The following is a 26,126-nucleotide window of genomic DNA, read 5'->3' as shown; positions in this document are numbered from 1 at the left end:
GTCAACATTTCTTTGTGATGTGGCAGCATGTTATGATGGAAAGAGGTTTTTGAAGACAGAGACATAAGCAAAATCCCGTCTCTTCACTTTGGGGTAGTATCACTTAGCCATTTATCCCCACTGGTAAAGAGGATAATTTCATATACTCCCTCTTGCCATTTTAAGGACTAAAGTACATCATTTGGATTATGACAACCCCCAACATATTATGGTGCCTGGCACAAAATGGGAGCTGAATAAATGTTAGCCCTCTCCCCTAACCTTCCTCTTGTTCTACAATTCAACTCCTACCAGAATCAAAAAACAGGATGGGCACATCTGAATGGAATTCAAATCTTAAGGCTTTGTGAACTTGAGGCACCTGGGCTTTTAGAAGCAGCTTGGGGTTAAGTGATGCTGTGATTGTTGGTCCCCTACCTAGCAGGGGTATAAGAGGGGATGTCATAAAGCACAGACGTATTATCACACCTAACGCTTAATATTACATTTGCCTGTAATACAGGAGACACAAAAGACTCGGGTTTAGCCCCTGGATTGGGAGGATCCCCTGGAGAAGGAAACGGCAACCCACTTCAGTATTCTTGCCTGAAAAACCCCAAGGACAGAGGAGCCTGGCAGGCTACAGTCCAAAAGGTCACAAAGAGTCAGACATGACTGAGTGAGCACAATACTATATAATTCTCAGTCCACGTTCAGTCTTCCCCAGTTGTCTTAGAACTATTTTTCTATTGTTTGTTTGAATCAGGATGTAAAAAATGTCTGCACATTGCATTTGTTTTTTTGTTGTTGTTGTTGTTTTATTCATTTTAAAAAACTGAAGCATAGTTGTACAGTATAAGTTACAGGTGTTACAATAAAATGATTCTCAATTTTTAAGGTTCTAGTTATTATAGAATATTGACTATATTCCCTATGTTGTACAATATCATGTGTTGCATTTGTATCTCATTTTATCTGTAACAGTTTGCTTCATGAAAAAAGTCACCATTGTAGGTCAACTATACAGTTTTTAAAGGTCACTTATTTAAGAAATCAGGTCATTTCTCAAATAGGTTCACCACCCGCTTAGTGTGGATTTGTCTGAATCTCATGTCTTACAATCTCATGGTGTCATTTTACATGTGCCCCTGTCTCTAGTATTTCTTGTAAACTAGCAGTCCTATCTGGGCTTCCCTGGTGGCTCAGGTGGTAAAGAGTCCACCTGCAATGTGGGAGACCTGGGTTCGATCCCTGGGTTGGGAAGATCCCCTGGAGGAGGGCATGGCAACCCGCTCCAGTATTCTTGCCTGGAGAATCCCCATGGACAGAGCAGCCTGGAGGGCTACAATACATGGGGTCACAAGGAGTCGGACACAGCTGAGCACAGCACAGCAGCAGTTCTATCCAGAAGCTTGATTGGATGCAGGTAACGTCTTTTTGGTGGCAATACTTCACAGGTGGTACTGTGCACTTGCTTTTACTGTTTATCAGGAGGCAGTTTCTTTTTTCTTTTAGTGATGTTAAGACTGAGCTGTGAGTCTGTGTATTACCAGCTTGATCTAGTCTTATATAAAGTTCCCCACAACCTTTCACCCAATGATATTAGCAAAAACTGATATGTATCTAATTATTTCATTAGGGATTGCAAAGTGATGATTTTATAATTCTATCACTCCTTCTGCATTTATTAGCTTCTCTGAAGAACTTTCCCTTAGCAACTCTTTGGTGAACCTGAAAAGCAGATTTTTCAGGAAAAGCAGAATAAATACACGATTCTTTCTTTTATCTATCTTGTAGATTAATTGATCTATTTTATCAATTAGGTTTTGGGGAAGGGGGAAATATTAAGAAATATGGATTTTTATATATTTGAGGTGTTTCAGTGCATAAAGTATTACTTGTAGGATACTGAATAGTACTTTATCATTTGTGAGATGCTGAACACACATCAGTCACTTAAACTTCACAAACAACCCCCTGAAGGTAAAGTATTATTAATACTACCCAGTTTCACAAATGAAAAAATCTAGATCATATAGCTTGAAGTAGGATTTGGTGTCTACTGTTCTTTCAATTAAATATGATATTGGTTGAAAGAATCAGACAATTAAAGGTGACTGGATTCTTTTTCTTTTGAGATTAAATAGCAGATACCTTTAACCAGTGGGACTAACCAGTGTACATTTAGAAGGCATTACTTTTGGCAAACACTGTTGAGAATAATGTTATGCTGATAATACTGTAACTTAGTAAATAGCTTGTCTCAACTTTGTTTGTGAAGCATTTCCATTTTGATTACTCTGTGTGGGATCTACTGCTCAGATGCATGTCATTTTATGGTCTGCTCATGTCTGGGGAGCTGGTATTATGTGCTGCCTAGTGTTTTTAATTCAGAACTTCTTTTGAAAGGAACCTTAGCCTCTCATGTTCAAGCCCTAGTTTTAATAGCATAAGCTATTTCCTTCTTATATCGCTTTGTGGGCATAGTAATAAAATAAATACCACAAAATCACTGATGAGATGAAAATTGAGCTCCCTGCTTCTGTGCAGCCATGTAGGTAAAACAGTAATTGGCTCTGATAATAACTTTTGTTCTTACAAACCAAAGTCTAAATGAGAGTCACATTTGATATATCTGCTTGTAATTACTATCAAAAGGAGGGAATACAAAGTTTAGATTGTTTAGTGACTCAAGATAGATTAAATAAATTACTGTCTTTTCTTGAACAATTTAAGAAAATTTTCTTAAATTATTTCTGATATTTATCTTACTGTTGGCAAAAAATGATCATCTTCCAGAACATTGTTTTTATGCTTAATGGAATGATTAATTTTGTTTTTTAAAATCTATAATTGTTTTCCTTGAAAAACCTTTTTACTGGGTCTGATAATTTATTCTCATAAATATTTTCCTATACCTCTCTGTAGATTGTAAGATAAATTTAGGTTATGCATGTATATGGCAGTGATTTTCAGTGAGACCATTTGACATTTTTATATCATTTAAATGTAGACTCTTAATATTTTTTAAAAGGGGAATTAAATCATATGTGCTACATATAATTTTGATATATCCATCCTTTGGTGTCAAAAGGGTAAATAATAGAATATTAATATTTAAAGGATCTTTTTATTGCTTTAGAAACTAATAAAGAATTGCTATTACAACCTGGCATTTCTGTTGAATTTCTGCTTACATTTCGATTTCTTTCCAGAAATATCTGTGTCCAGTGCCATAGAAATGTAAAAATGGAAGGGAACAACTAGATTTTAATGCCAGTTTTAATAATGATTCTAAATTTGATCGTTTTGTTTCTACACCAGTCCTATAGCCATGCAAAGTTGATGGAGCATAATAAAACTAAGAAAATGGCTATAGTTCACTGAGCCAATGATCCCAGAATTAAAAAGTTCTAACAAAGCTTAGACATGATAGATGAAGCTATTACCATCAATTTTATCCAGAATACACATTTTAAAAACACCCTAATTACAGAAACCACATCCAGTCAATATAATACATATTAGCAATTTCCCCATCCTTGGTAGGATGGAAATTATTCTGAAAGTTTAATTAAGAAGGAAAAAATTATGTTCAGGTATTAATTTCAATAAAAGAGGCGCTCAGCTTTCATGCAAAAACCCCAGAGTTGTGCTGTACATGTGGGTTACCCACACAAGGAAAGCCATTTGTAATTAGGCACTACATTATTTCTGTCACCACACGGACTTTAGAGAGAAAAGCTGTGCCTTATTTGTAACCTGTGTTCCTGCATGAGTTAAAGTGCACAATTGAGTGCAGTTACTTGGAGATTTTGTCTAAAAACTATGTTTTAAAAAATAAAAGGAAGGTTTGGAGGCTGTATTAAGAAATAACTTATCTAGACAGCATGCATTCCAAAGGTGTTTTTGTAGCCTTCCCCTTCACATTGACCTCAGGCACAGGCCATGTATGAATGCTTAGGATCAAAGAAATTACTGCAGCATGAGCTAATCTGTCTGGTTCCTATAACCATTTTAACAATTGCATCAGATCACCCTCAGAACTAGCACTATATTGAAAAGAAATCAGTGTTTTTAATTGCTCACAACACCTTTTAAAAAAAGTCACAAAGGCCACACATTGTATGATTTCATTTATAGGAAATATCCAGAATGGGCACATCCAAGAGAAGGAAAGCTGATTAGCAGTTGCCAGGCTCTGGGAGGAGGAGGGGATGAGCAGGAATTGTTAATGAGTGTGAGGTTTCTTATTGGGGTAATAAAAATGTTCTGGGATTAAGGTAGGGGTGATGGTGGTACAACATTGTGAATATGCTAAAGTTCACTAAATTTAAAACTCCCAAAAGACCTCAGAAACTCTCAGTACTACCATACTCCATAAGTGTCAGCTTCCCTTTGAGCATCAATGCATAGAATGCTACCTTTTAGCACAGAATGCAAAACACGGGAGGGAGGTGTTGGGGGTTGATAATTCGATGGGAGACTGTCAAGTCTAGTGCCACATTTTGCAAATAAAGAAACTGACTTCCACAGAAGGAAAGTGACTTACCCAAGGTCACGCGCAGACAGTCCAGGGTAGAGCAAGACTGGATCGCAGGTCTCCAGGCACCTGTCTGGTGCCCCTGCTCACCACCTCTATGCTGCCTACCCTGGTAGTCTATCTCAGCAGTAACTCACTTGAATTATTTTAAATGAGGAACACATGGTTCAAATGAGATGTGTGGGTTTTATTTTTTTCTAATGAAAGCATACATTTCCCCTAGAAAATAGCAAAATCTCTATGAAGGAGGAGATACATTTGTTGTGGTAAATTTACCAAGTCCTAACTGAGATTTACCTGTAAATGTCCCTTGAGAAAAGTGGCCACATTAACAGACCAAGGGAGCCCTCTACCTGCATAGTTGTAGTATAGATTTCATTGGGAAAATTCTTGACCTGGAAAGCTAAAACTAAATCGAGACCAGGTGTTCTACCCTTTGTCCACCTTGGTTGGCTTCTAGCAGTATTTTGGAGAAAATGAATGGTGGATTTTTATGAGTAACAGGGATTCAGAGAGGAAAATCTGCAGAAAATTCCTTTTCTGTGAATAAAAGACAAAATTAGTTACCTAAATAAAAGACCTAAAGATATATATATTTTTTTTCCAGTGAGAATTACATTAAAATAATTATTCTCAAAGAACTTTATACTCCTTTGAGGATATAAAATGTTAACAAGCAGTTTTGTTCATCCAGCATGAAACTTTCATTGTTTCTTTGTTTCAGGGAAAGACAGGGTTGAATATAAAAATCATGCAGGATCCTGAAAGCATCCACCACAGAGCTGCTGTAAATGCGACCTATGGAATCAGTTTGCCATACATTAACCAGAGAAAAGCAAGTGTAAGTAATGAGTGGTTTTAATGAGCTCTTATTTTTTAGAATTAAAATTCATTCATTGGTGCTATAAGACATAAGGTAGATTTTAAGAATTGAATCCTTTTGTCCTTAGAATTTTTTGGAGATGAAATGGAGTGGCATTCATTCTGTTTGTAATTAGAAATGATGAAGAAAGTGTAAACTTCTTTTTAAAAAGATCTATGTATAGATCATTCAAATTTTTCTATTTTATCTGATATCCCTAAATAAACTAGTACCATAATTTTAACTAATATCAAAATTTAACAAGAGGAAGTAATTTAACAACAAAAAGAATACAGAGCTGTTAAATATTTTCTTTTGTGTACAGGCTTCTCCTAGAAAAAGAAAAAAAAAAACAACAACAGCAAGGCATGAGCTTCAATTATATATGCTCATATAATAGGCAAAAATTTAAGAATATTTATTCTAAATCTGAAGAAAGTAGGGGTTGATCCTTTATGTTAACAAAATGATGAGAAGGAAAAATAATAACAAGGAGACTGTCATTAAGGAATCTCAGAGTCTGTTCCTATTTTTGCCGTTGACTTGCTGCTGAGTGTCCCAAAGCAGGGATTGTACTCTTTCTGTGTTTCAGGGTTTTCTTAGAAGAACCAAGAGTAGGGCTTGATTTTAATTAGAAAAATTATTTTATTTGAGATCATTTCTAATATTGAAAATAATTACCAAAGTGATATCTATAATTTTTAAATACATTTTTTTTAACCTTTGGCTTTTCTCCAAAGCTCTTAAATGTATCCTTCAGTGAAATCAAAACTAAAAACAAGATTAATTTTAGAATTAAATTGCAAAGCCATTTCCAACCAGCATAATAGTCTCTTAATCTTTCAAATTTCCTACGTAGACATTTTCAACTGCCTACTTCATTCATGTAACCCTGAAATATATTTTTAGTTTCTTTATACGTGCTTTATGTTATTCTAACAGGGTTGGTTTAAGAGCATTTTATCATAGAAATCCTTTTATAGCCTAAGAAATACCTAGAAAGTTAGATATTTTTATTCCTGCTGAAACTTTATTTAAAATGTCACTGTGAATAATGTGAAAAGGTTTTTATCTGCTTCCCGTGAGCCCAAAGCCCTTGAAATAAAAATATTATTTCTCTGGCTGTACAGACAGAAGCAGATTTCGCTTTTGTTGTTGTTGGTTTTCCCCATCAGTCTAGAATTAATATTGGCTTAGCTGGTGGAGCGCTGAGGCTTTGTAGCCCAAGGCAATTGCAGCATGTCATGCAAACTTTTTCTGATGAGTATTGAAGTTTAAAAAGGCATACCTCAACATTTACAGGGGATTAAGCTTTGCTTTAATGAATCTGAACAAAAATTCTGACATAAACAGGGAATTCAAAACTATGTCCAAAATTTCCCAAGTAGGATATGTGCCTTGGATAGTGTACCCTTGTCCTTAGAACACAGAGGACTTGGGAGAGCACTTGGCCTTGTAAGATACAAGGATACAGTCAATGAGTGTACATTACCTAATGTACTCATTGTATGCTCATTGATTATATTTAAGATCCTTTTTTCCCCCTGTAAAACTTGACTCCATAAAAATCTACACCAGATCACTTTAAAATGTAGGTACATTATGTCCCTCTTGCTCAAACTATTGGCATTTCAATCAAAATAGTTGACCCTATCATTTTACGTTGATATATGTATAGACGATGGTACTAAGTGAAAAACATATTCTCATTTTAGATTTGTAAAACAAGCATTGTGCAAAAGGTCCTATGAAAGAAATATTCCAGTGTTGGCTTTAAACAACCATGTGGAATACTTGGGAATAAATACAGTTGTGATTTACCACTTATGAAAATGTTTTTGAAAGCACGTACCCAAACTGAAGCAATGTGTCTAGCATTATGATGTATAGTTAATTAGAAAAACAGCATCAGAGCTAATTGCTTTTTATAACCACTCTAAACACTCAAAGGGGATTATTATTTGGCTGCTGAGGGCCATGTGTTTCCTTACTTCTTATGAAACTTGAACAGCTTGTCAAAAGCCTATAAGTAATCTTAGATACTTTTGACAGAGCAAAGTGGAATTTGTTGCTAATTTACATTACCAGTTCCCAAAAACTGGTGTTTTCTCCATTTTATGAAGAGGTATATACTTTCTGATAATCATAGGCTGATGAAAAGATTTTAGTGCATTTAAAACACATACACTCTACATACACATATACCCACCCCCACAAAACTGCCTTCAGAATTATATATCCTGTAACTCTCCTGTGTAAAAGCAATTCACAAAAAAAGCATTAAAAGTAAAAGTCACTGATTTTTTTCAATATATTAAATTTGCCAAATTAAAACAAAAACCCTCTAATACATTCTTGAGTAGAGCCGTACAGGTTTGCATAGATAAGAAGAAATCTGTGATTCTGTTCATACTTACTCACTGACATTTAGTTCCAGTTAGACTTTATAATGCAACGCATTAAAAGATAGACTTTATAATGCAACACACTAAAAGATCTACAGAAAATTTGACTTTGATTTATTTTTTTTAAAAATAAGGGTTTCTTAAAAGGCTTGAAACATGTATCTGTTACCATGAATTTTAAAAGAACGATTATGAATGCATAACAAAATAGCCAAACAAAACATTGCTTTGAATTGCTGCACAAATAACTCTGATTATAACTGTTATGACCTAGAAAAGAATCATAAAAACATTTTTCTTTTTGGCAACGTATGAGTTGCTGTAGAATTATACCGGTTCTTTGGTCCCACTTTCCAAATAAATAAATATATAATGCAATGTAAACTTAGAATCTTTTATTTATTCATGAGGTTGGATTTAATACTATTATGATTTCTAGATTTTATGAGTCATATGTTATGCCGTGTTTTGCACTAACTTAGTTGGGTAGCAACCACACTTCACAAATCATAGTTTCATTCTTTACTGTTTCACTTAGGGTGTGTGTAGTAATCTCTCACTCAAAGCGCATTCATTTCTGAAGTGATAAAGTAATGGAAAGTGAGGCAATTGTGTTAATGTCAAATGATTAGAAGAAGCACCAGAAGTAAGGTGGGGGTAAGTAGGAGGGGTGGGGGCAGAAAGAAGGACTATTTCACAACATGATTGTGTTTTAAGCCCATGCATATGGCCACAATTACAGTCTCAACATAATTTGGCAACGGTAGCAGAATTAGATTTAAACAAATTGATGTTACACTGCAGTAATTCAGAATGAGCTTGTTGCATTTATAAACCATAACAAGAAGCAGAGTGAATTAATAAACCCTTCTTGTCACTAAAAATAAAAAAGGGAATAATTGCTGAGATGGAGTTAACTTAACAGATGACTATAGTCAGCATCCTTTCAGCCTAGATAGGGAAAGTGAAGGTCACCCCCATCTCAGATGACAAAGAGGGAACATTTTGTTGGTAAACAAATTAATCTTTTGAAAGGTCGCCATTTGTTTTAAGTTTTTATCCAGTTCTTGTCATCTGGAATCAGAGATTGACTGTCATTTTACTAGGCAGGGGTGCAGTTGAAGCAGACAAAGCTGCTTCTGTACATATCAGCATTCCTTGACAAAACCCAGTGCCTGATTGTGATGCTATGGGCTGCTGGTTTACAGCTGTCTCCGGACAAGAATGGAGGCCCACCCCTGAATTCCAATAAGATGGGCCTGCATATTCCGCCTGCTGTAAGCTGGCCCTCTGCCCACAAGTAAAATGTATTGTAGTTCAAGCCAGCAATTATCTCTTTTACTTCCTTCTGTGCTGCTTCTGTTCCTTTTTTCCAAAAACAGATGTGGATATTCACTCAAGTTCTGCATCTCTATTCTTTCCCACACCTGCCAGGGCAGAATTTTGACAGAGGGAGCCAGCAGACAGCAATCAGACGGGATTTCTGTGATAACAGTTTCAAAAGAGAATGTTGAATTTTCAGGAAATGTGGAGTCAGCATCTTGTCCCCCTCCCTTTCCCCAGGAGCATTTGGTAAATTAAATTAGTTGAACAAAAGGAAATAGCTTTAAAGACATTTAGAAATGCCACATCCTACTTATGACACACAGTCATTACCCAAGAGCTGCAATGGCATGTTCAACACCCCCATTCCTGTCACTAAAGAGAGGTTCCTCTTCAGGTTGTCTTGAGAGAGTTTCCAAGAAAACAATGACTTTTCATGTTCTTCTTGACTCCAAGCCTACTCCACCAGTGTGGTGGTGGTAGAGTGGTGTATTGGCTTTGGAGGCTGAGGTGATTGAGAATGTTAGTTCTGCTTTGGTTTGGAGTGCCGACAAACCTGGAGAAAGTGATGTGGCAAAGGCCACTGGCTCACGTCTGGTTCTCTCACAAAAGCCCATCTGGAAGTGGGGAGAGGTAACTGGAGGCCATGTCCTCATCAGGTAACGCACATTCTCTAAGTTCTTGTGAACGCTGTTATTTCTTGAATTTCTGGGCTGAGATCCTGCATGCGTTCCCAAACCAACCCCACACCAAACTCCAGCCACTTTTTAGCTGGGAGCATCACATTTCTGGGTTAGACTGCCTGCTGTGGACTCTTATTAATAGAAGGAGAACCTCACAGAAATGGCCTCCATTTCCTTATGGGTAAAATGTCCATGATAAAAGAATCTCATGGGATTCTATTGAGTTTTTTGGGCTTTTTTGGCTGTGTTGGGCCTTAGCTGTGACATGCACGGGCTTTCCTTGTGGCCTTCGGACTCCAGAGAGCACAGGCTCAGCAGTTGTGGCACGGGCTCTCCAGCTGCAGCACACAGGCTTAGCTGCCCCACAGCAAGTGGGATCTTAGTTCCCTGACCAGGGATCGAACCTGTGTCCCCTGCATCAGAAGGCAGATTCTTAACTACTGGACTACCAAGGAAGTCCCAGGATTGTATTAAGATTTAAATGAAATAATTCAAAGCACTTAGCAAAGGTCCTGGTACAAATAAGTGCTCTGAAAGTTTCAGTTATGACTGTTGGCGATATCACATATTATCTTATGCCATGTTTTATACAGTCATTTAAAGCTTACATTACTGTAGGGGGTCAAGGGGGAGAACCAAAGTATCACTGAGGTTCCTTCCAGAGATTCTATTTAACATTTCACATGATGATGCCTTCTTTCCCATACTGCTATGGAGACAGTTGTCTGGTCCCTTTGTCTGTTTTTCACATCCTCCACTGCACCAAGCAGTGTTTTGCACATAATAGGAGAGGATTAATTGGTCTCATCCAGCCAGTCCTCACACTGAAGCTGTGTTACTTCTTGCCAAATCTGGAAGTGAAGTAATGGTTTTGCTGACTCTTAGTAGGCACAGGGCATCCTCCCACTTAGCCATCTGATGAAGTTTATCTGGTGAAACCCTCTTGTTCCTGGATTCTTGTAACAGCCTGGCCACTGACTAACTGTTTCTAAGAGCCAGTCACTCTAGTTCAGTTATTCTTATTTTCCTAGTTTATAAAATGGGGACGCTAGAATGGAGGCAGTCAGGTGGGAGGAAGGGCTTGGAGTTGAATGGATCAGAGTTGGGTCCTATTTGCCATTTTCCAGTTGTGTAACCCTAGGTAAGCAAATTAACATCTCTGATCCTCTGTTTCCTTCTTTGTAAAATCAGAATAATGGTGTTTACTAGGCTCAGGTGTTATGGGGATAATATAGATAATATATTATCGATAAGTATATTATAATTATCGATAATATATTAACATTGCTGGAACATAATAGGTGCTTAATAAGGTTCCTGTCTTTCCGGAAAATTTATGAATATTAAAAACCTCATACTTCTCTCTTTTTCACACCCTTGCATCCTAAAAAGGATCTGATTTGGTTCTTTTCACGCTCCATTATAAGTGAGTAATAGGGTTTAATGCCCTGGTTTTCAAACTGTTGCAGAGAGCTCCAGTGAGCTTCAGGGAGCCTGCAAGCATTTGATTCATACTTCATTCATATTTCATTCATATTTCATTTAATTCATATTTCATTATAATTCATATTTATAAATAGCTCAAAATATTTAAGCTATTTTGAAGCATAATAAAGAACAAAAATACATATGTAAGTTAAACACCAAATTTTAATGCATTCGATACCATCAATGGGTTAGTTTGTGCTATTTGGTTAACTCCATGAGCACATGGGCATAGATGCGTGCATGTCGAGGTATGTGCGTGTGCACATTTGAATTTCTTTTAAGGGTGTTTTTTAAATTCGATATGGTTTATCTGTGTACCAGTCATATTTTGAAGTGCACATCCACTCATGTACACTCCTATAATAATCATACGAGATAAATAAGTGAAGATTAAATGAGCTAATACTTGTCAAGTTCTTAAAGCAGCTCCTAGCCCCAGGTAAGCATTCTATTAACATTAACTGGCATTAGTATTACATACAACACTTGTGTGCTCCCATCCGTTAAAAGCCAGGCAAGCTCTCTGGTGCACGTTTGGCACAGAATAATAGTGAACTGTACAATTACAATAATGCATATTGCATCCTGATGATATAGTATCATAAATTGTTTCATTGCTCATTTTAAGTTTGGGTTGGGCCTTACTTGATTCAGAACGTGCTATACAATCTGAATTGGACGTTGCAGGATCGCAGTGTTACTTTGTTTACTTCTGCAGATAAAAAGTCAGCAGTAAAACATCGTCTTGGAATTTTGGACTCAGGTGCCAAACAAGATTAGATTGTTTTGAAACTGAATATCTGAAAAAGAAGGGTGCTGAGATATCTGAAAATAAATTTAAATTGGACATGATAAACATCTTCAAATGGTCCATGGCACATTTGAAAAGTACTTTTGGTCATTCAGTTCTTCAATAATAACAGCCCTCATGAAGTATGCCAGACACTGTGTTAAGTGCTTTATGTACACTGTCTTACTTAACTTTTTCACCTATAAAATAGATGCTAATCATTTACACATGAGGAAGCTGAGATTAAGATTAAGCTACTTGCCTAAGGTTATGAAGTCAGGAATTCAGGATTCAAATTATTTATTAATCTACTTGTCAAATATCCCCAAATTAAGTACTTACCAACTAATTTTTAATTACTAAGGAATATGAACAGTTGTTAAATATCATTAATAGTTTGAAACAAAAAATTCCTACTAGTCTATAAACTTCTGGATTATTTTAATTGAAGAAAATCCTGAGATAATAAATGCCATAACAAATCATTAGCTAGAAATTACTTATCTATTTATGTCAGGATTTTCTCCATCTTGTGCAGGCAAAATAAAATACAGAAATAAGGTGTATACTCTGATAAATGTTAGACTGCACTATTATCCATAAATCTTGATGTCATAATTTGTCTTTATCAAAATAGCCTGTTTCCAATGTTGTAAATACATATATATTCTTATTTACGTACAATACAGCATATAACATTATACTAAATTTGTATAAAACTTGCATCTATTTACCTATCAGCATTGTATTTAAAGTTACATCTGAAAAATAGATTCTACTACTGAATATAAATTTGAAAATCTTTGGCATAGAGAATTACCTCTCCCAGGGGTTTTTGCCTTTCAACAAGAGTAAATCCTCTATTTAATTAAACCAAAGGAGTTAGACTCTATTAAGGGATTTCAAGCATGAGTGGACAAGGAGAAGAGGGATTTGGGGGGTGCGGGAAGAGAGCCTTTGCATTGCCCTGGGTTCGGTTCATCCCCGGTCAGCAGCCACCTGCTAACTAGCTGGCCCTGCTCCCTGATGTGATCCAGTGTCTTGGCACTTTGTGACTTGGGCTTTGGACTTGACTTTCCATATTTGTTTGACTCTGTAGTAAGAGGTTGTGTTTCTAACCTCATAGTTTGAAAAGCTAAAAATTTGAAAAGCTTTGTAAAGCTAAAAATTAGGCAGACGGAGGGGCCTGAGTCAGCACTGTGATAAGTTGGACACAAGGGGTTCATGGATAAAACTGTACTTCAGTGTAATTGGTTTCCAATGTAAGTTATTATGCAAGTATAAAACCATTATTCTAAGAAAGTATACATAGCCTTCACCAGTTTGCCAAAGCGGTTCATGACACCCATCCACAAAAGTTAGAACTCTTTGTGATAGATCAAACTTTCCTTTCACACAAACTTCAAGTATGGGGCAAAGTATGCATCAGAACAGAGGAGTATCCTGAAAACTCTGTATTCTATATGGATGAAAGAGCTACTTCTCTTAGTTGATTGCACAGAAAACCCACCAATTGCCACTCGGATTTTCCTAAGAGTTGTGTCTTCATGAGTGAAAATATAAAACTTCATGTTTTTATCTACTGTGGCTTTTTTATTGCAAGGAGGAAAGTGGAATAGTTACAAAAATGGTAATGCTTGCAATATTACAGTGAGTGGTCTGCTTAAAATGAAGCAAAGAAAAAATACCACAGCAAGTAGCACAACAGCATTAGCCACAAGAGAAATAGGCCTAATAGAATTGTTTTTTTTTAATCATAGCCCAGGTTAATTATCTACTGAGGGGTACTTGAGATGAAAAAATACTATTGCTGTGTTCTCCAATATTCTAACCCATTGTACCTTAAACTGTACTTGAATTCAAGTATACATTCTTGCTTTTTAAAACCTCTTTGGTAGAAAAAAAGCAAGTATCCACAATCCACAGTGGTTCACCCTATACTTTCTTTAAAAGCACAGTTTCTGAATCAGAATGTAATGTAAGCCCAGGAGGTATCTACTTGGAGACGATACCTCTCATTAGGCCGTGGAGTTGGGATAATATGTCAGCAAAACACCTGATTTAATTCCCATCTCTACCTTCGATGGTAATCTGAACAAATCTGTTTACAATTGGTAACTAAGAGATCTGAAAGTGTGCAACCATGCACACTCTTAGTGGAAAGAACCACAGATTGAGACAAAAGTCAGAGCACTAGGGTGCTCATCCTGCCTCTGCTGCTGCTATAAGCCTTCAGAGACTACATCACTTAGCCTCTAAAGATTGTATGCTGAGATGTCAAATTGACTTGTTCAGAGTCATCATTACCCCAATGATGCAAGTCCCAGATTAACGTGCCTCCTTTGGTGCCTTGTGGGACCACCACTCTCTCAGGGGAGGCAAGTCGTGATCAGTGTAACTGACAGATGGAGGCAAGCTTCAAGATAGGCCTTTGTGAAACTGATGGACATGGCTGAAAGCAGACCTGGTGTGTATTTTAAGCACTGGAAGCAACAGAAGCAAAGGCAAAGGTGGAGAATAATGAAGGTAATGGAGGATGGCTTAGAGATTTGCCCAGTCATGTTGACTTTTTATAAAGCAAGGAGCCAAAAGATGTGGTTCGATGTGTAGAGCCAATTGATGGATGCCCTGGAATGGGCCACTGAAATCTAATTGTGTGACCTCCATCTAGATCATAAAGAGAAGGGCTTAAGGCAGACAGTTTCTGAAATTAGATCACTTCTCCAGATGCTCTAACTGAAGGGCAGCTTGAGAATTCTCCTAGACAATCTCTCTCCCTTGATGTCCTCATTGGTTATTAAACTTTATTTCCTATCCTGTTGGGTATAAAGATTTCTTGAATAGCACTATCTGCTGAACTTGAGAGAAGTTCATGAAAATGCCTGATCAGAGTTCTACAGGCAGCACTTAAGCTTTTACTTACCCTCTGTCTCTTTCCTATGAATGGCCACTGAGAGCTGGCTGGTCTAGAAGGATGGCTGAGACTTCCTCCTAACCTCTCTCTCGGTGCTGATGCTGAATACCCCACTGCCGCCTAGGACTCTGCCACAACCCTGTCCTGTCTTACCTCTTCCTCCAGTGCTGGTCAAAGCGGATCTTCTTTGGGACAGGAGTTGTGGAGAGAGAAGGTTAAAGAATAGGAGTGGTTGATGCCTCGCCAATGCTTGCTGCCCTTCTCTCTTCTTCTGCCCCCAAGTCACGCACTTCCTCCCGGTCAGTTATCAGCATCAGTACTCCTCCCCCACATTCAGCCTCTTACCAGCTCCCTGTGGTCCTGTCTGCTCATGCAAAGAAGCGCCCAGGAGACTATCACAGTCCAAGTGTTTCCTAAAACATGGGTGTGTTTCCAAACTTATCATCTGTTTATACTAAATGGTGTCCATTTGATTGGCTTTTTCCTTCCTGAGTTTCCCCCTCTTTTGCAAGGAGTAAAAACCCTAAGGAAATCTTCCAAGTGTTCTTGTTTAGAACAGGAATCACAGACGTAAATCCTCTTAGGCCCGCGAGGTGATAACTGACTGAAATGACCAGGTCTAAGAGCTGGGGTGCTGAACTGAGAATGGCCCTTCTGACAGGAAACAGCTGCCTCAGCTCCAACCCTTTGGCTGGGTTTTCAAAAGAAGCTGGAAACTTGTATTCACATTTTTGGTGAAATCTCCTGATTTTCAAATATTTGCTCTGATAATTTAAAAAACTTTTTGACTACATAGCTATATCTGTCTTGCAGGTCAGCAATTGGCAGTTGAGAGCCCCCTGGAGGGCTAGTACTTGGGTGCAGCACAGGGTACAGCACTCTATAGGATTAGAGGTTGATTTTGTCAAAGTTGATCAATCTCTTGGGTGCAGCTGGACTCACAAGAGGCTGATGTATAAACTGGAATTCTGCTTTATTTATTCTAAGGAGGGCTATCGTGGCCAAATAGACCTGAATGTTCAAGTCAGCTGATCTAAGGAGCATATTGTGCCCTTATTACAAAGCTCCACAGAAAGCCCTGCTAGAAGCCTGCTTGGTGAACAGAGAAACTGACTAAGGGTAATTAGCTGGACGATCTTCACGGTGAACAGCACCACACATTTATAGTCTGATGCATCCATCTGTGAAGCAACTCCTGCCAAAGGGATATGAGTACATCCCTGTGAAGTAAGTGCTTTATGGCACTGAGCAAATTTGATTCTCTGATTCAACTTTTTATAATAAATAGCTACTGTCTGCTTGGACTTGATTATGTGAATTACATTGCACTGTGATGAGCTTCTTAAACCGACAACCACATTTATCCCCTTGGAATAAATGATATTACCCCCATTTTACTGATTAAACAAACAAACTGTGTCTAAGGGAAATTAAGTTACTTGCTCCAGTCTTACAATCAATAAGTGGTAGAATCCAGATTCAAATCTAGGCCTACCTGATGTTAGAGCTTTCTTTTCTTTTCTCTCTTTCTTTCTTTTTTAATATTTCTCTCTTTGCTTACTTGGCTATGCCAGGTCTTATTTGCAGCATGCGGGCTCTCTAGTTGTGGCATATGGGATCTAGTTCCCTGAGCAGGGATGGAACCCGGACCCCTTGCATTAGTCAGCACAGAGTCTTTGCCACTGGGCCACTGTGGAAGTCCCTAGAGCCTATGTTCTTAACCAATGCCTTCCTCTTTACTAAGAAAGGGAAAGTTGCTCAGTTGTGTCCGACTCTTTTTGACCCCATGGACTATATGGTCCATGGAATTCTCCAGGCCAGAACACTGGAGTGGTTATCCTTTCCCTTCTCCAGGGGATCTTCCCAACCCAGGGATCAAACCATAGTCTCCCACACTGCAGGCAGATTCTTTACCAGCTGAGCCACAGGGGAAGCCCAAGAACACTGGAGTGGGTAGCCTATCCCTTCTCCAAGGGATCTTCCCAACCCAGGAATCAAACTGGGGTCTCCTGCATTGCAAGCAGATTCTTTACCAACTGAGCTATCAGGGAAGCCCTCTTTACTAAGTTCCTGGTAAAAAGACCACTCACCTTCAGCTGACTCTGGTTTCTTTGATGAGACTAACTAGACCACATTCCAACTTGGGGCCTGAGTCTTTCACGTTAAACCTCTACATGGAGCTGGCCACACTGATAATTTAGTTATTTTTCTGGTTTCACATTCAGAGTTGGGGTTGGGGTGAGGGAATATATCTCCTTGTCACTACTATAAATTTCTTCCCAAGTAACTGTATTACCCAGAAGAGGAAAGAGTCTCTAGCAGGAAGAAATAGGATGCATATGGGAGAAAAAGAGAAAGATAAGAAAGGTGAGAAGGAACCAGTCCATAAAGAGAAGTATTCTTGGGGGATTTCCTGATGAGATAGCCTGCTTCGCTTGTCTTCCCCTATTTCCCAAGCCACCAGAGCCATAAGAGCAAGAATTCTCCTTTTCCCATGCCTTGCTGGTGAGAGGTCCAGAAATGTCCAGTCATTAGGTTCAATTGTACTAATATCTCACATGAGTTTGCCTAAGGATCTTACCAGCTTAAGATGTTTCTAAGAAAACTTCTCTGAGTTTCAAAGTACTCATTTCCAATTCTAACTTAAATGGTCCTATTGTTACAGAAGGTTGTCAGGAGAAGCTGTGAACTGAAAACAGGCAGTCACCCCCAGAGAGGTAGCTGATACCCAAAAAGTCCTCTTCTCCACCCATTAAAAGATGCACTTGATACCTAATATTGGAGTCATTCAATATACACACAATTTAGGGGAAAAGAGGATTGACTTTCAGTGAAGGATTTTCAAAGCTGTTACCTTGGCTTGGAATTATCATTTAATGGAAAACACTGAAATCTCAGGGGAAGTACCTGTCGCCATCTTTCCATAGTTTTGGGTTTATTATTCCATTTACCAGTAGTTTCAAGAGTAGGACCTAGATTTTACTAGAGGAGAGGATAATTCCCCCACAACCTTGGGGGGAAGTAGAACTCTGTTCTAGTCTGGAGCATTTACAGGACACATAGCTGTGCTTCCAAGCAGAGCTGCCCTCTATGCTGAAATATATCACCTGCTCGGGAAAATGCACATTAAGTAACACGCCTGAGTCCTTCTCTGTGTTGGGCATGGTGTTAAGTACAATATACATGGACTATCTCATGCAATCCTTTAATCCTACAAGTACTATTACTACTTTCATTTTGTATTTGGGGAAACTGAGGCAAAGGTGGTTAAATAACTCACCCAAAGTCACATAGCTCAAGGTCAAAGGGTCATAATTCAAACTCAGTCAGTCTGACTTCCAAGTTAGCATTCTTAATATACCACCTCTGGTAGCTTTGCGGATGGTGATACTGACCCACATCCAAGGAACAGAGCTGGGACCCTGCCCAAAATTAATTCCTTGATGACCAAGAAATTTGTGGAGAAATGTCTCTACCTTGGTCTGGAAATAAAAGTAAAAAATCAAACCACTTAGTGATAAGCTACATTAACTTAAGGATTAGAATAATAAGAGAAGCTGGTACTTTTCCCCCCTAGTTGTATTGAGATATATTTGACATGTAATGTTGTGTAAATTTAAGGTGTACGATGTCATGATTAGATACATATATTCCTTATGAAATGACTATGAGAATAAGATTGGTTAGCACATCTGTCATCTCACATAATTACCTTTGGTGTGAGTGAGTGTGTGTGTGCTGAGAACATGTAAAATCTATTCTCTAGAGTTGGTACTTTTAGCGTGAAAATTTTCCCCAGCTAGATTGTAAACCCGTTTGAGAGCAGGGACCATATTTCCAACATCAAGCAGAGTGCCCCATCTGGCCAGAATCCGGTGAAAATTAACTCTGATATGTATATGTGGTTAAGGATTTTGAATAGAAAATTGTTAGGGAACTGTATAATTGAGATAGTCTGTGTTGAGTTAAGTAATGAAATACCATGTACCTCATTTGACTACATTTGTAGAGCTCTCCTCTTTCGGGTCATAAAAATATCTTTCCAGATCTCTTCAGGTAGAATTAATTTTCTCTTCCTAGATCACTGCTACATGCTTTTAAAGTCTTTACATGAATTTACTGAGCAATGTCAAAAAACAGTTGAATAAATAAAAAGATATATCATACTCCTGAAAAGGAAAAATGATTATAATAAAGATGCCAGTTCTCTCCAAATTAATCTTTATATCTAATGTAATTCCAATCAAAATTCTTATGGGTTTTATTTGGTTTGCATGGAATATTAATCTTTTCAACTTGCCAGTGTTCATCATCTTAAAAAATAATTGGGCAAAGACTTCACTTTTTTTCCTAAAGGATATTAATGAAGGTGAACTTTTTATACTTCTTATTAAAACATATGATATAATTACAACAATTATAGATTGGGAGTTTGGAATTGACATATACACACTTATATTTAAAATAGATAACCAACAAGGACCTACTGTACAGCATAGGGAACTGTAATGATCTAATGGGAAAACAACTTGAAAGAGAAGAGATACATGTATATGTGTAACTGAATCACTTTGCTGTACACCTGAAAGTAACACAACATTGTTAATCACTATACTTCAATATAAAATAAAAATTTAAGAAACAACAATTTTTAAAAATTAAAACAATTATAACAGCATCCTCTGGGCACAAAAATTAACAGACAGATTGATGGAATAAAAGAAATGAGCATAGATATTGGCATTAATATAAAAGTCAGTAGGAAAGGGAGGGCCTGTTAGATAAATAGTGCTGAGTCATTTGGCTAAATATTTGGGAAAAAAGCATTAAGCTAATCCTAACCTTATAATCTAAACAAAAGAAAACTCCAAGTGGATTAAATTAAAAGTTAACAAAGAGGAAAAAAAGAAAACAATAAAAAAGAACTATTTTTTAAATTAGTTAAAGGAAGATTTTTTTTAAATTGAGGTATAGTTGATTTATAATATTGTATTAGTTTATGGTATACAGAAAAGTGATTCAGTTAAATATACATACATATATATGTACATACATATACATATGTGTGTACATATATGTACTCCCCAGGTGAGTCAATGGTAAAGAATCCGCCTGCCAATGCAAGAAATGCAGGAGATGTGGGTTTGATCCCTGGGTTGGGAAAATCCCCTGGAGGAGGAAATGGCAACCCGCTCTAGTATTCCTGCCTGGAGGATCCCCTGAACAGAGGAGCCTGACAGACTGCAGTCCATGGGGTCGCACAGAGTCAGACGTGACTGAGCGACTGAGCACATAGGCACAGACATATGTATATAGATGGATGTGTGTGTGCATATATATATATTCTTTTTCAGATTCTTTTCCCTGACAGGTTATTACAAAATACTGAGTTCCCTTGTTGGTTATCTGTTTTATATAAAGTAGTATGTTTCTGTTAATCCTAAACTCCCAATCTGTCTCTCCCCATGCCTTCTTCTCTTGGTAACCATAAATTTGTTTTCCATGTCTGAGTGTGTTTCTGTTTTGTAGATAAGTTCATTTGTACTATTTTTTTAGATTTCACATATAGTGTTATCATATGATACTTGTCTTTCTCTGACTCACTTCATTTAATATGATAATCTCTGGGTCCATCCATGTTGCTGCATATGGCATTGCTTCATTCTTTTTTGTCATGGCTGAGTCATATTCCAGGGTGTGTGAGTGAGTGTGTGTGTATGTCTGCACTGCATCTTCTTTATCCATTCATCTGTTGATGGACATTTAGGCTGTTTTTGTGGCTTGGCTATTGTAGTAATAAATAGTGCTGCTATGAACACTGGGGTAGCTTTATCTTTTGAATTAGAGTTTCCTCTGGATATATGCCCGGAAGTGGGATTGCTGCATCCTGTGGTAGCTGCAGTTTTAGTTTTTTAAGGAGCCTCCATAGTGGTCTCCAAAGTGACTGCACCAATTTACATTCCCCCAACAGTGTAGAAGGGTTCCCTTTTATCCACAATCTCTCCAGCATTTATTATTTGTAGACATTTTGATGAAAAGGAAGATTTTTTCCCACACTGTTAACCTCATACAATATTAATAATCCTCATTACAAGAAAAGTCCACGTTTACATTGGGCTCCAATCCTGGATTTGTCACTAACTTCTCTGTGATTTGGGGGCAAATTACTTACACTCTTTGGAACTTAGTTTGCTCATTTGTAAACTTAGGGCACTGGATCAGATCATCTCTAAGATATTATCCAGTTCTGACAATCCTGATTTTCAGAATCTGATCAAAATCTCTTTCCTTTGGCTCCCTTCTTTTCCCATTTATATCCACCAACACAGGACATGTAAAACAGAAAGGTAGACCAGGTGAAGCTGTTTTCTCTTCTGACTGTGGATGTAAAATTCACAGAAGGCGTTAATGTTTTCATTTTTCCATAAATGCATTTAACAAAGTATTTATTAACAACCTGTTAGGTACCTGACCCTGTCCTAGTGACTTTTGTATGTTATCATTGCATATTCAGAACATGTCAGAGAGATTATTACTCCCCTAATAATCTCAGGATTGTACAGGTTAAGATATACAACCAAGTCATGTAATTAACACATGGTTAACTCAGAATTTAGACATATATTTTCTTGACAGTCTGATTAAGTCTAGGAAAATTATTTCCAGAGAATCTGTGCAAAAAGGACAAACACTTACACACACACACACACACACACACACACACACACACATGCACGCACGCACGCACGCACTCACTGACGGTATTAAGATGAGCTGGTTAAGAATCCGCCTGCAATTCAGAAGACCTGAGCTCAATCCCTGAGTTGGGAAGATCCCCTGGAGAAGGGAAAGGATAACCGCTCCAGTATGCCGGCCTGGAGAATTCCATGGACTGTATAGTCCATGGGGTCTCAAACAGTCGGACATGACTGAGCGGCTATCACACACACAATATACTTTAAAAATCAGCTTCTTAATTAAATGAACAATGTAATTTTTCATGGGCTTAATTTATATTTGGGAGTCCTTCATTGAGTTAAAAATACTTGAACTAGAAGCATTCCTAACCTGCTTTCAGGTTTGCTTAGGCATCTCTTCTGGAGACTTCACTGATACAACATAGAAATTATGGCAAAGCCCAGTGGAGTCATTGAAGTAAAAGTCTCAGTACTGCTCAGGAAGGGATGCCAAATTAAATAAAAAGAGCCCCAGCAGTTCTGCAGCTGCGTGCCAACCCAACTGCTGGTATGAAGTAAATGAGGACCAAACTTCATTTCACTTGTGACCCTAGCCGGTATTTAAACAAAAATGCCTAGAGACTGACACACTGTTCTATAATAAGGGAATAAATATCAGTAGCAAAAATAATTATAAACAATGATAAACTACTCGCGAAGACTTTCTTAGATCTTAACTGAAAGGATTAATATTTAAACTCATTGCCTCTCTTGTGGTCCCTAGGAAAGGTTAAGATTGTAGATTATAAGCATTATATATACTGTAATATATAGCCCTAAGGTTACAGAAGAAAAATTATATAGATAGTAGAATTACTCCAGTTACTTTCCTTTCCGTGTCTTTGACAATATTCACCAGTATGCAAAAATCACAAACATAAGCAAACCAGTTTTTTTTTTCCCTCTAGTATGAGATGTAATAAACATGCAGGTGAAAGCCCAGTACTTCATTATTCTCTCTTACTTTTCTAGATTTTTTGAATCTGGAGAGATTACTTTTCCAGATTTTAGAAATTTCTATTGGAAGGCTACAAATTAATGCTGTTAAATACAGAGACAAAATAGAAACAAGAAATAGAGTTTCATCTGTCAGTCTGAGTCTATCAGCAAATCCTGAGTCCATTATGTTTCAAGTTCCTTCAAAGAAAGTTTTCATGTAAAGTCAAGTTATCACTCATCTTTTGACTTTGCAGAATGGTCTAATAGTAACAAATTACAGCAAGTACTGTTGTTAGCTACGTTTTAATTCTTTGATCGTTTTTTTCCAAAATGTGTTCCAAAGAATACTGGTTCTTTGGAATGTTAATAGGTATTCCATGAAAGAAAAGTTTTGTGTCCCATAAGATTGGGGACCACGATGTTAAAGAGAGACAGACTGACTGTCACACCATTAGGCCACCTGGAGTCACTAACATGCTGATGTCCAGTATGAATCTTTAGAAGGAGGGTAGCCAATGCCATTAGCAATGTTTCCAAAATTTCCTCAGAATTCTTTTTTTTTTGCAGAACAGCTATAGACCATATTCAAAGGAACAAACTTTGAAAATTTTTGCTTAAGGGCTGGATTTTATTGTAACTATTTTTAATGGAAAAATTTTTAGACAATATTACATATTTTCCTTCTTTAGTCACATTTTACTGAAATTTAATATTTTCTTGGGGATTTGGGGGCATCAAAACAAACTCCACTTTCTTCTTCTTCTTTTTTTTTTAATGTGATGTACTGTTCAGGGCCTCTGAGGTGTGCAGATACTTACACCTTAGGCTTCTCTGTGTTTCATATAATATTTCTTTTGGCATCTCTTCCATGGTCACCTCTACTCACCACATTCTTTGAGTCTGTTCAGAATCCCAGGGTGATTTCTACTACTTACCACCCTTTTATCGTCCTGAGACCCTTCTCAGTTCTGAGAACGGTGACCTTCTGTGTGCCCTTTCTTTTCCTCCCTCCTTCCCCACTTCTATCTTTCTCTCCTGTTCTGTTTCTCTCTTTCCTATTTCTAATATGGGTAATTTATGAGTTCTCTTTTTCTTGATCATTCTCCCTGGGGTTTATCTATTTTATTAGTCTTTTCTAAGAATCACTTTGGGCTTTGTTGATTTTCTCTGTTAATTGTTTTCTATTTCATTTGTTTCTCTTTTTTTTAATTCTTTTCTTTTCACTTGAGTTTATTTTACTCTTTTTTTAAAAGCTTCTTAAGGTAGAACATTAGATCACTGACTTTAGACCTTTCTTATTTTCTAAAATAAGCATTTAAACTTGATAAGTTTTTCTCTAAGCAGTTTTTTAACTGCATCTCACACATTTTGATATGTCACATTTTCAATATCATTCAGTTCAAAGTTCCTTTAATGATTTTTTTCTTTGACTTGTGAGTTATTTAGAAGCGTGTTAATTTCTAAATATTTGTGTTTTTTGTTTTTGTTTTTTTTTAGTTTTCTCTTTCTTACTGAATTCTAATTTAATTCCACTGGGGGCAAACAATATATTTTATAAGATTTAAATCTTTTGAAATTGATTGAGACTTATTTTGTGGCCCAAGATATAATTTAGTTTGGTTAATTTTCATGTACATTTGAAAAGAATGTCTATTTCACTGCTGTTGGTTGTAGGGGTCTATCAATATCAATTAGGTCAGGATGGCTGTTGGTGATATTCAGATTATCTGTGTTCTTTTTTTCCTTATAATTTAGAGACTATTTAGATTCTGTAATGAAACCCATGTTGATAAAACCTTACTTTGCGGGGAGGGCATGCCACACGGCTTGTGAGGTCTTAGTTCCCCAACCAGGGATTGAACCTGGGCACTCTGCATTTAGAGTGCAGAGTCCTAACCATCGGACCAGCAGGGAATCCCATGATCTTCTATACTCTTAATGATTCTTAAAGTCTATTTGTTCTACAAATTACTGAGGGAGGAATTTTAAAATCTTCAACTCTAATCAAAGATTTGTCTCTTTCTTTAGTTTTGATCATTTTTATTACATATATTTTGTATTAATGTTATTAGAGACATATGTGTTTATAATTTTTATGTTTTCTCAACCAACTAAACTTTTTATTCCTCTTTCTCTTTGATTATACTCTGTGTCTTAAAAATCTACTTTGGTATTTAAAAAGCCACTCTTTTCTTTGCTTACTGTTTACATGGCATTTTAATGTGTTTTTTTGTTGTTGTTATTACTCAATCCTGTGTCTTTAAAACTAAAATCCATCTCTTAAAGATAGCATACAGTTTTATCTTGGTTTTAAAATCCAGCCTGATAATCTCTCATTTTTAATTAACATTTAATCAGTTTCTATTTAATGTGGTCATTGACATGATTTGATTTAGAACAACCATTTTTCTACTCGCTTTCTATTTTTTCCAACTCTTTTTCTGTCCCTTTGTTTCCTGCTTTACTTTTTAAATTTTAAAAAAAATATTCCGTTTTATTGGCTTTTAAGCTGTACCTCTTTGTATTATTTTTAGTGGTTGCTCTAGGAATTACAATATGCATCCTTAACTTATTTGCATTTCCTTGGAGTTAATATTGCACCAGTTCATATGCGATGTAAGGAACTTGCAACTATAGAATTCCATTTACCTCCCAATTCTTTGTGCTTTTGTTATCATGTAAACTGCATATGTTATAATTTTTACCTTAAATACTCAAATATCTTTAAGAGAAATTAAGACAAAAATATAAAATATATAGTCTCATATTTACTGTAGAGTTCTAAGTTTCCATCTTGGATCATTTTCTGTCAGCCTGAAGAACTTCCTTTAAGTGTTTCTTATAACTCATACCGCTTATGTAAGACTTACTGTAATGCTGTCTGCTTTTATTAAAAAATAAATAAATAAAAGTATTTCCCTTTATAGAGAGTTTTGAGTTGCCAGGTTTTGGGTTTTTAATATTAACATTTTTAAGTTCCATTGTTTCTGATGAGAAGTTAGCCATCATCTGGATCATTGATTCCCTGTATATAATTTTTTTTTCTTTCCTGTCTACTTTCAAGTTTCCTCTGTCTTTGTCTTCCAGGGATTTGATCATGATATGTCCATGTGTGACTTTCTTTGTCTTTATTCTCCTTCAGATTCATTGAGCTTCTAGGATCTGTAAGTTTATGTTTTCCAGAAAATTGGGGAACATTTTGGCCATTATTTCTTTAACTTTGTCTCCACGTTTCTCTTTCTCCTCTTTCTGGGATTTCAGTTACATATAAAATATACAACATGAAATTTCATGGGTCACATAGGATCTATTCTTTTTCTTCTTATTTTTTTCTTTTTGCTCTTGAGATTAAATAACATTTATTAATCTCTCTTGCTTCTTACGCTCCCTTCAATCTGCCATCAAGCCTATCCAATGAACCTGTTATCCCAGACATTTTACTTTTCAGTTCTAAAATTTCCAT

At 36.8% G+C, this 26,126-nt stretch overlaps 1 protein-coding gene and 1 non-coding gene across 2 annotated transcripts in view; one reads left to right on the top strand and one right to left on the bottom strand.

Moving 5' to 3' along the window:
- Positions 1-26,126, top strand: part of IQCH (IQ motif containing H) — a 230,139-nt gene that overhangs the window by 32,126 nt on the left and 171,887 nt on the right. The window contains exon 5 of the mRNA XM_010834520.1: positions 5,247-5,363. Coding sequence (XP_010832822.1) covers positions 5,247-5,363 — 117 coding nt within the window. The remainder of the gene's footprint in view (positions 1-5,246; positions 5,364-26,126) is intronic.
- Positions 24,505-24,577, bottom strand: TRNASTOP-CUA. The gene has a single exon. It is a non-coding gene; the product is annotated as a tRNA-Tyr (tRNA).

Source organism: Bison bison, unplaced genomic scaffold, assembly GCF_000754665.1.
Source record: "Bison bison bison isolate TAMUID 2011002044 unplaced genomic scaffold, Bison_UMD1.0 scf7180017864034, whole genome shotgun sequence".
Classification (NCBI taxonomy): Eukaryota; Metazoa; Chordata; class Mammalia; order Artiodactyla; family Bovidae; genus Bison; species Bison bison.
Note: the sequence above shows the minus strand (reverse complement) of the source record. Positions and strands in the feature narration are given on the sequence as shown.